This window comes from Cydia pomonella, chromosome 2 (genome assembly GCF_033807575.1).
Source record: "Cydia pomonella isolate Wapato2018A chromosome 2, ilCydPomo1, whole genome shotgun sequence".
Classification (NCBI taxonomy): Eukaryota; Metazoa; Arthropoda; class Insecta; order Lepidoptera; family Tortricidae; genus Cydia; species Cydia pomonella.
The window spans coordinates 13610431-13625116 of record NC_084704.1 but is presented as its reverse complement, the minus strand read 5'-3'; the positions used below and the strand labels follow the sequence as shown (position 1 = coordinate 13625116).

Genomic DNA, 14686 nt, shown 5'->3' with positions numbered 1-14686 from the left:
ACGCTAGGCTGAAACCGCTCATAACGAAGCGGCCGAAGTGCACAAAAAAATCGAAACATGCACTCTAACGCCTTGACAATAGAGGCATGTTCAGATATTTGTGAGTATCTTGGCCGCTCCGATATATATAATGGCGACTACATATTACCAAAGAGCAAATTTTGTAGCCACACTAAAGTTACTGCCATCTTTCGACATATGATTAAAACTTTTGGAACGCACGAATAAAAAGTGGCAACATCATACCGAGCATCGGCTAAAGGTTGTGGCGCCATCGCTCGAAACGATACCGCCATGCATTTGGCTTTTGATCTATTAGATTTATTCATTAACAAATTTAACATATATCAGTGAAAGAATAATGATCAAAGTCAAATGGCGTTCTAAAACTTTTAATCATGTGTCGGAAAATGGCAGTAATTTATCGTGGTTACAAAGTTTTTTTTACAATCCACCTCTATTTCAAATTCTCTTTGATACCCATACATTAACCCTTTGAATGCTTTATGTCATAAACACAACATCAGTCAAACACCAAAATCCCGGGCGCAAGGGGGCCAATGTAAACCTTAGGTATTCGAAAGTGTGAAGGTTACTTTGACAGCGTCTGCCAGAACACCTATAGGTGTCCTTGGCGCTGTGGGTACGACAAGTAACGACGATTTTAGGTATTTTTGGCGTTCAGAATGTTAATCTGTACTGCATATCTCGTTTTCGCTCATCCTAACCTATCACCCATCCTGCGTCCATAGACGGTAGAGAAAGGACGAAAATCTCTTATGAGAGAACTATTGCAAAAGTAACCAGCTTTCAGCTTTAACCTTTTGAACGCCAAGAGCCACTAAAGTGGTCGTGTGCTGTCGTGCCTACCACGCCAACGACCACTAAAGAGGTCATGGCAGACGCTGTCAAAGCAATTTTACTGTTGACAGATAAATTCGTTTCTCAATAGTTGACATATTGGCGTGTATGCCACATTTTGATGCGAAGGAGAAAGCGTTGAAAAGGTTAAATAATAGTTCCTAATCTCTCCGGTGGCGCTAGGTAGGCTCATGGATATTACATGAATCATATACGTATAATAATATAGAGATGAAATGGGGAGGGGCAGCAAATAACCCGACCAAATTACGACGAGCCTACCTAGCGCCACTGGAGAGATTATTAGGAACTATAATTTAACCTTTTGTACCTAACCCTTACTTGAAAAAAGTTTACTTCGACAGCGTACGTCATGACACCTATAGTTGCCTTGGCGCTGTGGACTAGATAACGACGCTTTTATTTTATTTTCTTGGCGTTCAAAGGGTTAAAGCTGAAAGCTGGTCACTTTTGCAATAGTTCTGCCATAAGAGATTGTCGTCCTTTCTGTACCGTCCATACTTTAGATTGACCTATGTTAGCCCAATTTGACATTGCAAATGTCAAACAGAATTAGCTTTATCCGACACGACAGTGTGTACACCAACCATACAAATGGCGACAGCACATGAAAACTGATTGCATTCACACTGCGACAGAGTTAAGCGCCACCATAGCGTTATATTCCTATAAAAATGTGGTGTTTACCTAGTGGCGCTGGAACACTTTGGAGGGGAAGGACATTATTGTAATATTTATAACACAAACGTTATGATTTTTTTCTAATGTCAAGCAAATGTTAGTCAAATTTATATACGTTAAATAAAGTATCTGAATGATATATGAATGTTTTATTAACTAAAGAGGTTTTAGTGAGGTATTAGTAAGGAATTATAGGAAGCCCGGCAATCCATCGTAGCTATTAAATTTGTAAAGTCACTATGCCTGTCACTTTCGCACTTACATACCTATTAGAACGTGACAGGCATGGTGACAGGCGATAAAAATGCGACCGTGCTTAGCCCGCTGCTATCACTTTACTATGAGCAATCACCGTACAACGTCTTGCTTTACGAGCACATTTTTATATGGTGAAATCATTATATAAATTTGATCGTTCAACCTTGACGCTGGCAAAATTGTCCCATTTTACAAATGCCATTATTTAAAAATACTGGATTGAATTGCTATATGCGTGACAGGGAGCGAGGGACAGAATATAAGCATTACGACGAAATTAAAAACAAGTTTTTACTTTGCCGTCAACATACTCGAAAACGACCTACGTAATTTAGTCGTATTTAACAATGTAACCTCCTTGCTGAGTTCTTTAGATACTTTTTTCGAGCGTGTAAAGTTATCATGTGGAGCCAACATTATTGACAGATATACCTATGGTTAGTTCGGCTACTCGCCACCTTACAGTTTGAGTTCTTCTATCGCATACGAGATGTCACTAGCTAAAGTGGACACAAAGCTTAAACATTTCATTTGGAATTTTTATAAACCTTTCCTCGGTTTGTAAATTACTTATTATTCAGAAAACTTGCAGTCTCACTGATATTTCTGTACAGTATTAAGGAACCATAGACTGGAATCGTTTTTGTGTCTAGTATTACACGTTTTTCTTGCACTTAAAACATTTCAGTAATTTCAGAAACTACTTACTGGCTCATTTTGTGGTACGTGGTACTTACCTAACGCTAGGCCATCAGTGCTCTCTTTGAAATTCCTTCGTTTTGAATATATCAATGAGCGTGCTATGGCCGTTTCATTTAAACAATTATACACTGCATTCATTGTCCTGGTAATATTATAAGAGTTATAAGACCCGTTTGGCCTAATCTCATAATTTTTAATCAAATTTTATACATTGCAATAGGATTTAACGGATTATTTTATTCGGAACCTGAGTTACAACTGATAGTAGAACAAAACAAATTAGTTTTCTACTGCGAAGTCAGAGTACTTTCCTGTCTTGAATATATTTATTTCAGGTAAACTTACTATATTTAGGAACTAACATAATACTTGACCCTGTTAGGAAAACGAAATCGAAGAAAAAATATACTTGGTGCATCGGCAATTCATCGTGAACATTAAATTAAAGTCGGCTTAATTCTTCTGCATTCGGTCATAAATACATCAAATAAACTTTAAAAAAACTTAGTTCACCTGCAGTTGGTCACAAGTACATTAAGTAAACTAATAGTTTACCTAATGCACCTTGGGTGAACAAAGTAAACGAAAAATATGTCACAAATTTGACAATGACGTAAAGGTGAATAAAGTGTATTTTTAGTTTACTTAATTGACCCAGGTGATTTGAGCTGGGTGAACAGAGTCAACTACAGGGATAAAAACACCTTCTTTCAGTTTAGCCTGAGAAAGATTGGGAAAAATAGAGCATAAATGCTTAAAAGCTACATTAGTTTTATCTAGTTTGATTCCGTTATGGGATATCCTTTTTTAGATATTATAAATTCACCACAAACATAACAAAAACGATCAGAATATACTTTACACAACCTTTTTGACATTTTTAAAACAAGTATTTATTTAACTGAACACTGCACAGCATCAAAATTTTAAAATAAAATCGAAACCAACTTATGAGTAGTTTGAAAATAAGATGTTATAAGAACTTGATTTATAGACGTGATAGAAATAAAACAAATATATGTTTGCGTTTAGTTATTACTACTAAATACATCGATATGGAATTCATTGAAAGGACATAACTTTTATTTTAATTTGTAAACTAGTGTTATTATTTTTAACAGACTTCAAGATTTCAAAAGGAGGAGGTTATCAATTCGGTTGTAGTTTTTTTTGTTTTTTTAATGTTTGTTACTTCATAACTCCGTTATTTCTGGACCGATTTCTAAAATTATTTTTTTGATTGAATCTATATGTATACAGATTGGTCCCGTTTTTGTCAAAACTCAGTTCTGATGATGGGATCCATGAGGAATCGACGGAACTCTTCAAATGTGTAAGGCATACATATAGTGATTTTTATATTTTCATCACCAAATCAAGCATTTACATTTAAAAACTGACATTTGATAAAGTGGAACTGCTGATGCTGATCAGAATGGAACTCTTCAACGACGCATAGTTCCCGCTTGGCGATTTGTCGTCTTCCTTATGTTTGTTAGGCAAATTAAGTTTTCGAGACAAATTTTTGTCAAGCGCGAGATCTGATGGTAGAATCTATGAGGAATCGAAAAACTCCTCAAATGTTAAAGGCATACATATAGAAGGCGATTGGTCCTCTTCGCTGTGTTTGTTAAGTAAATTAGATTTTCAAGACATTTTTTAGGGTTCCGTAGTCAACTAGGAACCCTTATAGTTTCGCCATGTCCGTCTGTCTGTCTGTCTGTCTGTCCGAGGCTTTGCTGCGTGGTCGTTACTGCTAGAAAGCTGAAATTTGGCATGGATATATAAATCAATAAAGCCGACAAAATCGTACAATAAAATCTAAAAATTTAATTTTTTTTAGGGTACCTCCCCTACACGTAAACTGGGGGTGAAATTTTTTTTTCGCTTCAACCCTAGAGTGTGGGGTATCGTTAGAAAGGTCTTTCAAAACTAATAGGGGTTTTCAAAAAACATTTTTTGATAAAGTGAATATATTCGGAGATAATCGCTCCGAAAGAAAAAAAAAATGTGTCCCCCCCCTCTAACTTTTGAACCATAGGTCCAAAAAATATGAAAAAAATCGTGGAAGTAGAACTTAAGAAAGACATTAAATGAAAACTATAGCGGACATTATCAGTTTAGCTGTTTTTGAGTTATCGCAAAAAGTTTTCCCTTCATAGTAAAAAGACTTACTTTAATTAGGTACTGATTATGCAAATTTGCCTATTTGTTTAACTCGGGTTAAAGGTACCGTTTCATCCCTTGGTTAACAATTTACTATACTTTAAGCTCCAGTTTAGCTTATTGTGACGGAAGAGTATACGGAACCCTACACTGAGCGTGGCCCGACATGCTCTTGGGCGGTTTTAAATATAATATAATAATATTTCTTTCACCGGTCTCCCTCATTGAAGTCGGTTTTTTTTTCTTAAAAATTATTTAAATGTGCGATAGGTAAATGGACAGATACATTAACCAAGTGCAGTCGTGTTTGGCGCCATAAAACTTTGAAGTGGTGCATTTTTTAATGGTTGAGAAAAAATAAAGGTATGGTGGTTAACGGCTCCACTATACGTGCACAAACACATTGTATAGTACCAAATTATTATCTACTAAGCATTTGAGAGAATGAGATTCTTTTCATTGAACATTAAATATACCGCGTCGCAGACCCGTAACAGCAGCAGCAGTTTAAATTCGCATTTTTCAGCTAATAGCTGAAGCTCTAAACGTTTTGACTTGTCAGGCGAGTTGGTGGCACTCTAATTTAGGGACCTCAACTCGAGCCTCTAGTTAGAGTGTAGCTGATAAAATTAATGTTGTGAATAAAGTCCGAACACAACATACGAAATTTGACAAAACCCAGGTCTGATGATGGGATCCATGAGGAATCGAGGGTACTCCTTAAATCTCTACGGCATACAATATAGTTTTTTTTATTTGTATTTCCATCAACAAATCAAGGATTTGCATCCAGAAAAGTTACATTTTATGAACTGGAACTGCTGATGATGATCAGAACGGAATTCTTCAACGACGCATAGTTCACGTTTGGCAAGTTGTCCTCTTCTTTATGTTTGTTAAGCAATTTTTGCCAAGCTCGAGTTCCGATGATGGAATTTTATCTAAAGACCAAGCATTTGCATTTCAATAATGTTATTTGGAGAAATGGAACTGCTCATGAAGACCAGAATGGAAAACCTACTCTGCGATAAAAGTTTTTAAAAAGTTGAGGCTTTGAGATTTTTAAATTGTTATGAGGTGCACTATAGTTGCATTTAAAACAGTTTTGTGAAGTCGGTTTTTTTTTCTTTTAAAGATTATTGTTGTTCTTGTTCCAAAATGATTAACACCACCATCAAGTGGATTTAAGAACTAATAATCTTGTTTAGCGTCCCGCGAGGAATCCGCCAGAGTTGCAGCAGCCATTCGCTGGGTGTTGCGGCAGACCTGGCGCGGCGGCTGCCCCGGCTCCCAACTAACTCGTGATCTCCTGGTACTCGGGTTGCCCAGGACACACGCTTCATCACTAGCTGAAGCCGCTGACAATGGCAGGGAAGCGTATGAGGCCAAAATACAGACTAGCGGATTCATGGGTAAGTGGCACATGGTTCTCTTTTTACTATTTGGCGAGGAATCCGCCAAAGCAGTGGCAGACCTGTCGTGACGGCTGCCCTGTCTCACTACTGACTCCCGATCTCCTGGTACTCGGGCTGCCGAGGACACATGCGTCAGCGTTGGCTAAAGCGGTATAAGACTAGTGGATTTATTGGAGAGTGACACACGGTTGTCTGTTACCTTTTTCTGTTTTTAGCAGTTATTCTGTCCTGACTCATTCGTGATCTCCTTGGGCTGAGTGGAACACTTACGCCTGCAGGTGTGCGCTAACTTATGCAACAATAACTAGCTTAGTGGAATGAAAGACATCAAGAGTGTTGAGTGGATTTATATCATAGATAGCAATGCTAAAATTGTTCAATAGTGATTGTACCAAATTATATCAAGGAATTTCGAATGTCACTGCCGGTGCATGGCTACTTAGTTACCCTGTAGGTTTAGAAAGTATTTATAAAGCTGTGTGTCGGTAGCAGTAGGTAAATAATAGTACACTGTGCAACGAGGGGGGTAGGTGAAATTTTGGATACGAGGGTGGTAATTCCCAACAGCCGAAAGCTGGAGGGAATTAAAGGCCCGAGTTTACAATATTCATACCCCCGAAGTTACACACAGTGTTATACATCACACTTGCGGAGAAAAATCTAAATAATAAGCGAAATAATTCTTAAATACGGTGACATAGGAAACATTCGTCCGCCATTTTGTAATTTCTTGACAGGTTAGTCATCGAAGGCACAGACCTATTCGGCATTCAGCCAACATTGAAAATTATGTAAAAATATTCGATACGGCTGTTAAATTAAATAATTTTAAACAAAAAAAATTATAAACGTCAGTATTTTAAAAGTAAAAATCATCTATGTTACTTTGTTTGTACGAATAAGTGACATAATAAAAAAAAGCTGTATCCCTAGGGAGTTATACTGTCTTTTTCACAATCTATAACTACCGCGGGAACAATATAGGCCCTTCAACACCTGCATGAAATAAGATCTTTTTCGAGCAAGTGTAATGAAAATATTTTTTTTATTTTAGTCAACAGGCTGACAGACGTAACCACGAGCCCCGGGCCCGAAGGAACAGTGGACACAATAAAGCTATCGCTACACTCGGAAGACGTCACCGGTGAACGCGCGCAGGACACCTTGCTGGTTCACAAATCGCAGGTGACGACGCTGCTTAAGGAGTTGAAGCAGGCGTATCAGAAAATGGAGGAGTTGGATAGTGTGGAGTAGGCACTACGTTAGTAAGATTCATATTTGTAATGATTAAGATTAACCTATTTATTTTTATACACCGTGAGCCCCAATTACCCGATAAGTTTTACCCCTGGTTTCTGAAAATATATTTAGACATTCACACCTTCAAATCTTGTTAATTTTTAAAAATAAATAAGAGCCATCGAAATCTGGGGTTAAAGTCGAACTAACTATTGGGGCCTAAAGTTCATCGTCAGGATATATGATAACTATACTCATAATTTAATTAAACGACATTCCAAGAAAGAAAAATTTTATTCCCTGAATTATCCTTGAACTCAATTTTTACATAACAGTTCGCCTATTGTACAGTGTGTTTTCTTATGTGCAATAAAGATTAAATAAAATTAAAAATAAATAACTGACATTCATTGAAATGTGGTTCAACGAAATCCTAGTTAGCCCATTTAAAATGAGCTAACTTTGCACAGACTTAGAAGTGGCATAGTATTGAGTGCCACTATAAATGATATTTTTATGGAAATTGAGTTTTGTAGCTCTGTTATGTTACTGCGAAGTCTATGCAAACTCTACATTAAGGGGCGAAGGGTCGATCTCCCAGTCATTTTTATTTTAGCGTCTTTTTCTACTGACAAATAACAATTACCTAAAAGGCTCATCATTGGTCCAGTAAGTGTTATCGCACAAATATCGCAGATTTGCACCTGTAAAATTGTAACAGAGAACTAAGTATATATAAATATTATAGGACATTATTACACAAATTGACTAAGTCCCACAGTAAGCTCAATAACGCTTGTGTTGAGGGTACTTAGACAACGATATGTATAATTTATAAATACTTAAATACATAGAAAACACCCATGACTCAGGAACAAATATAAAACGCTCATCACTCGAATAAATGCTCTTACCAGGATTGGAACCCGGGACCATCAGCTTCGTAGGCAGGGTCACTACCCACTAGGCCAAACCGGTCGTCAAAAAGAATAAAAAAAAAGAAAATAGAAAAAAGAATATTAAAATAGAAAGAGTTTTACGACTATTTTTATAAATTTTAATGTCTTCAGTGTCACACATAGAAATTCAAGCGAAGCGTATGACAAGTCTCTGGTGTCACACATGTAAAACAATTTCAATACTCTTGTAAGGAAATAAATACATTATATCTAGATTCTTTATAGTGCGTATGTAGGCAGAAAATTAACACTTGTCATAACAGTTTCGCCTCTCGCTAGCTATGCTTTTTCTTTAGCTTAGTGACAGACGTCAAACACCGAAAATGGCGGACACAATTTGTTCTCCATAGCCTGTCTACTTAGTACATTTATAGTACATTTAATTTATGTCAGAGACTGCTACTTGATAATAGATGTCACGACGAACAAAAAGTCTAATGTTCAACAATTTTCAGCTAAGTAATATTCTAACGCAATTAACCGAAACCCTATTTTCAACTCCTGTTTGTCCGCTTCTTGACCCTAGATTTCGCTTACGAAAACAATAAGCGTTTTGGTAAGTAAACTGATGTATGAAATGAGAATTCTATGGTTACTTATTTTTCTATGCTTGTCGTGTGTTGTGTTAACCTGTTAGGTACAAGTATTTTACAAAACGCAACCCTGATATTTATCTACTTTAAAAAAAAGTAAGTACATACGTGAAAAAAATAACATGTTACAAATTTATCATCACATAACATTCATCGAATTATCACCTTTGTCGCCTACACCCGTAGCTTTAAAATTGCTGCTCTTGTTAGTAGAATAGATTTTTTATGCGGTCGTTAAACTGTAGAAGGCGTTAACAACGCTATTTTCTTTTTACTCGTTATTTGCTAGGTTTGATAATTTAGTTAACTATGTTGATTATCCAGGCACTTTACGGCTTGCTGTGTATAATATAATTTAAAAAAACCGACTTCAATGAGAGAGACCGGTGAAAGAATGATTATTGTTGATTTTGGATTTCATACAATGAACTTAAAAAGACAGCGTCCTAGCTTAGTTATGTAAAAAAATAGGTACTTAACATCTTTTTTTTTGTCACTGCTCCCACCTTGACACATTTCAGATTTGCCCTATGGTTGACTGGTAAGATACCACCCGCAGTAGGGTATTCTACTGTATTTAAGATAAAATATTTCACACCATGCATGAAATAAAGCACCAGATAATTATTTAAAAAAACTAAATAGGATAGAAATATAGAATAGTACATTACGATACAAGTGCGAAAAATAGGAAATTCGAAACGAGTGGCGATAAATTAAAACACGACCGAAGGGAGTGTTTTAAATCGACACGAGTTGCAAATTACCTATTCGCACATGTATCGTACAACGTTTTACAGTACATATGGCCCTTTAAATGTTCGACACAGTAACGTAATATGCTACTTCTCGCACGAGTGCTATAAAGTAGCCCCATATGTACTGTAAATGCATTTTTATATTTCTATCCTATTTAGTTTTAACGTTGGTCATCAGAACGGCAATTCTACTTATTATAACTCCATTATGGGTAACCAACATGCCAATCGTTTACGCTACGACAACGATACGCTATGTCTCTCTATCGCACTAATATGCACAAACGATTGGCATCTTGGCTAGGCAGCATGGGTGCATAGCCAACATGCCAATCGTTTACACTACGATAAAGAAACGCTATCAGTCTTTCTATCGTACTAATATGCGCAAACGATTGGCATCTTGCCTAGGCACCCTGGGTGCGTAGCCAACACGATTCAAGCTATACAATTCATGCTGTGATTTTTTGCAAATTTAGCCATAAGCGCATGTTCTTTATTTATACCTACAGTCATTTACTATCTCTTTCATTATCCATTGGTGTGAAAAAGATAGAATACTTAAGAGCAAGGGTTATAGGTTGCTAGAAATAATAAATAAAATACTTAATTCGCAAAGGATAATAATAATACATTCAACATCTGTTCTTTTGGACTCAAAAACAAAACAGTCTGTGGTTATACTCATGTATATTATCGTACGTAACACATACACTCTAATTACTACTTAACTACTGTGCATATAAAATAAAATAAAGAGTGACTAAAATTAATGTTGCTTGAAATTATATTAAAAACTAATTCTTGTCTTCATTAAAAAAGGGCGTCGTGTTGCTGGCGGTGGCGCTCGCGTACCGAGTGCCAACGCCATCTATCGGGCGTTATTTCACGAAATCGGAGAGCGCTCTAAGGAATAAGGGCTCTTATTGATTGCGTCGAGAAATCATCTGTAAAAGAAGATATAATTTAAGATTTAGAATTATATCATGAAAATCTTCAAAGACGTAATTAGAGTGATAGAGAAAAATGCCCGCAATTGACGAATTACGATTTTCCCGGTAGCCGCCCTGGTACTTGTCCCATCATACTACGGGGCGTTTACTATAGACGTATTTTGATTCCCACCGTTTTTATGGTGGGTAGCAATGAATCCGATCAAATTTACGTGGGTTGTTTTTGGAATGTTACCTATCACAATTTGCACATTGCGTATGTTCTGTCTTTCACGGGCGCACATGTATGGCACACCTTTAGAAAATATACTATATATATGTCATCAGCGCTTATGTCATACTTCGGTGGTGTTCATTCGGTGGATATGTGGATTTACCCTTAAAGGCCGGCGAGCGAAGGCAAATTTTGAATATCCACAGTTCGCGTTCGGTGGTCAGGGCAATAACCACGAAAATCGAAGCTCGTCAATTGCGGCATTTTTCTCTTTCTCTCTAATGACGTCTTAGTCAGAGTAAAAGAGAAAGATCCTCGCAATTTGCGAATTTCGGTTTTCGTGGTAGGCCCCCTGGTGTGTGCGCAGCATTAATGCGCTAAAACTAAAATGATATGAATAATATTGATATTTATTAATAATTACAATTTGGAACGAACCCTTATATTGTTGACGACAGATTTGACATTTACTTTGACACCTGTCATTCATTGTCACTGTCGTGCTCGTGCTGTTGCACCTATCACTTACAAATTATTTATAAAAGCTTCATTTGTCTATTAATAAACCTACTCATTACTTTTAGAACAGTTTCGACATTACAGAGGCGCTTAAAGGTGCAGTGTTTATACTACTCCGTCGCGTAATACGCATCCCAAATGCGTACGAAACACAAATATTTTCTCTCAAAATAACATTGTTTTACTCGAAAATGTGCAGTAAACAGTTGACTATATTGCCTTCATACGCTCAAAATATTAGTGCCGCTTTAGTATAACACGATAAAGACGTAGTTATCGCCAGATCTATCTGTGCGTCATCTACACATCTATTCTTTGATAAGATTCCAATCAGTATTTGTGTTCTAAATTTTCGGATAAAATGTGCTAATCTAATGTGTGAAAAGGTGATAATGCGGGTTAGCATGTTGTGAAAACTGTTTGGGAATATTGAAATAACACTTGAACGTTAATTTATGTTGTATTAACAGTTTGTTTTTAAGTAAATATGCCTGGGAAAATCAAAGTGAAGGTGCTAGCCGGGCGGAACTTGCCGGTGATGGACCGCGCGAGTGATACGACAGATGCCTTCGTGGAGATCAAGTTTGGGGGTGTTACACACAAAACTGATGTGTGCAGGAAGTCTCTCAACCCACATTGGAGCAGCACAGAATGGTATCGCTTTGAGGTAAACAACAAATAATATAACTACACACAGTTATTACAAGTTAGAATAATGTTTTCATGCAAGTTCCACTGTCATTAACTTTGTCCTAGCATTTTTTTTAAATATAAATATTTATTCAATAGTTTTTAATTGTAATTAGGTCTGTCATTGATCTGTTTAGAGTATAACAGTATGTTTTCACTCTACATTGTCATTACTAAAACTATGTTTCAACAGCAGTCTCTTAAATCCCACTTCAATATTATTTCTGAAATTGTGGTAGAAATAATATTATTTTATTGTTGGAAATCAGTTGTATAAAACTAGTCACAAATAAGACGCAACCAAGGCAAAGGTACTTCTAATTTGTGATAGATAGCTAGATGGTTTTTAGTTCATTTCATGTTTTATTTTTATCATAATGATGAGACAGTCAACAGGCCAGCGGCTGTAGCAAGATTGCATTTTTATCACTTTTCACTATGGTTACCACATTCATACTTACATATTCGCTAGAATGACAAGTGATTATAGTTTTGCCGTTCTCGAGAATGTTCTCAGTTTTGTATGGGGAATGTTACCAAAAATCATTGTTTTTTTTTTGCATATTTGCTCTACAGTAAAATAACTAGTTTTTACATTGATGAATCGTTTTAATTGGTTGTTTTGTAAACTTTATTTTTGCTTTATTTAAAAATTATTTTTTATTAAAATAATAATACTGATAGTAGAGTTCAATAAAAAGACTAATAATGTAAATAAACCAATTTACCTTCTAAGGGTAAGGTTAGGTTAGGTTAGCTTTGTGTATAAAGATGAACAAGGCTAAAAATAAGAACATTTACCTTCATTTCTTTGTAATTTTGCACTATTTGTGGGCAAGCATGATTTTATTTTTATATGAAAACCTTTAATTTACATCAAGTAATAGTTACAGTATATATTAATTATATTATTTCCATGAAAACAATCATCATAAAACTTTTAGATTATATGTCAAATTCTAACAAAATCTGTCATATTTGTTTACTTACAATACATATTTGTCTTTTCTATTGAATTGCACTTAGGTTGTAATTGCTGATTTTGTTGAAAAAATCAAAAGAAAATTGCCAAATATGTGACTTAACACCAGAGGGACGGGCGGGGGTTGCCAAATGTGACCAGGTGTGAAAGGGACAGGTGTGGGAGAGGTGAAACAATCAGGAAAGGGTATAGCAGGATAGTCTTTGAAAAATTGCCCCCAGCGTTTTTGGTTCGTAAACTATAACCAAACGATGCCTTTTAACGGGGTAATACCCTGCACAAAGTTTCATCCCTCTGTTACCCCCTAGGGGTTAAAAATACCCGATAAACTCCAAAACTATTCTATTTTATTCCTCCTAAACTAGAAAAGTGATGAATTTCAAATTTTCAATTTCCAATTAACAAGGATAGTGATGAGGACTAATTACATAATATTTTTTTATGTTGCTACTTAATGTATGAATACAATGTTAATGTAACTTTATGTTCATATTATAATAAAGAAACGATTGTTTTATAAGTAATAAAATTGAGTTTGATTTATACTTATTTAGCCCCACCTTTTGGAAATCGATCACAAGCAGCGGTCCGGTCACAGGCAATTGTTTATTAACCTTGCACGGCTATTAGGAGTTAAATAAATAGTAGGCACCAAAGAGCCCATTCATATTAGTTTCGCAATGTTCCTTCTTGGCTACGTCAATGAAACTTTTGTATGATGTAGAATATAAATTGGTTCATATTTGAAAACGAAAATGGTGTGTACCATGAGCCGAACTTGTTATACAGGGTGATTAATAATTTTTTGTTACAAGAATTTAAATGGTTAGGAGGGTTATATTTTTTTTAACATATAGCCTTTAGTTTCATTAATATTTGTACAAAATTTGAAATTCGTCACTTTCATAGTTCAGGAAAATATAAATAAAACAATTTTGGGGTTGATCGGGTGTTTTCACCCCCAGGGGGTAACAGGGATGAAACTTTGTGCAGGATATTACCCCTTCAAAAGGCATTGTTAGGTTATAGTTTCGAACCAAAAACGCGTGGGCAATTTTTCAAAGGCTATCCTGATATACCCTTTATGAGACTAAAATGTTGATGACCCCTCTAAGCCATGGGTCGGCAAAGCGTGGCATGCACACATGCACACAATCATACCTCATAAGAGCAGCCTCTTATAAGGTATGATTGTGGCTCTTCAATCCTCCCAAAATATAAACACTTAAGGAGTATTAGACCACTGAAAACGACATTTGCGGTTCTTTTGAGATATCTAAAACTGGTGATTTCTACTTAGTTTAGCTCTTCTTCTCAAAAGTTTGCCAACCCCTGATCTACTGGTAGGCCGTGTGTTTCAAAAAATTAAGTAACTTTATTTTATGGTAGAAAATCAATATTACAACCACTATTAAAAAGTAAAAGTAAAAAATTATAACTAATTGTGATAAAAAAGCATTCCCCATACCACTAGTAAAAGCGGCATTGTTTATGTTTTATAAAAAGATCATTCTTTGCCATGCCATAGGTATCTAACGCGTATAACTAAAATGGCAGAGTAAACGCATAATGTATTCTACAAAGACATATTCATTTGTATGTTTTATGATAGAGTGAATCAATTTAATGTCAAAGGGCAAATATTGTATAATAGAATTGACCTGTGCAATATTGA

The 14686-nt window shown here is 35.9% G+C and overlaps 2 protein-coding genes and 1 long non-coding RNA gene across 5 annotated transcripts in view; all 3 read left to right on the top strand.

Moving 5' to 3' along the window:
* Window positions 1-14686, top strand: part of LOC133534439 (putative peptidyl-prolyl cis-trans isomerase dodo) — a 380955-nt gene that overhangs the window by 61045 nt on the left and 305224 nt on the right. For 2 of the 3 annotated variants that reach the window (XM_061873559.1, XM_061873557.1), the window contains exons 5-6: window positions 5898-6101; window positions 7159-7634. In XM_061873559.1, the coding sequence (XP_061729543.1) occupies window positions 5898-6101; window positions 7159-7358 (404 nt within the window). In that variant the 3' untranslated portion in view covers window positions 7359-7634. Of the gene's footprint in view, window positions 1-5897; window positions 6102-7158; window positions 7635-14686 lie in introns of those variants that run through there. The other variant, XM_061873558.1, reaches the window with a different exon arrangement.
* LOC133534444 (uncharacterized) overlaps window positions 1-14686 on the top strand; it is a 123164-nt gene that overhangs the window by 80245 nt on the left and 28233 nt on the right. The gene's annotated exons all lie outside the window — the stretch shown is intronic.
* The window catches only part of LOC133534425 (C2 domain-containing protein 5), a 32075-nt gene continuing 28233 nt past the window's right edge, over window positions 10845-14686 (top strand). The window contains exon 1 of the mRNA XM_061873530.1: window positions 10845-12006. Coding sequence (XP_061729514.1) covers window positions 11827-12006 — 180 coding nt within the window. The 5' untranslated portion in view covers window positions 10845-11826. The remainder of the gene's footprint in view (window positions 12007-14686) is intronic.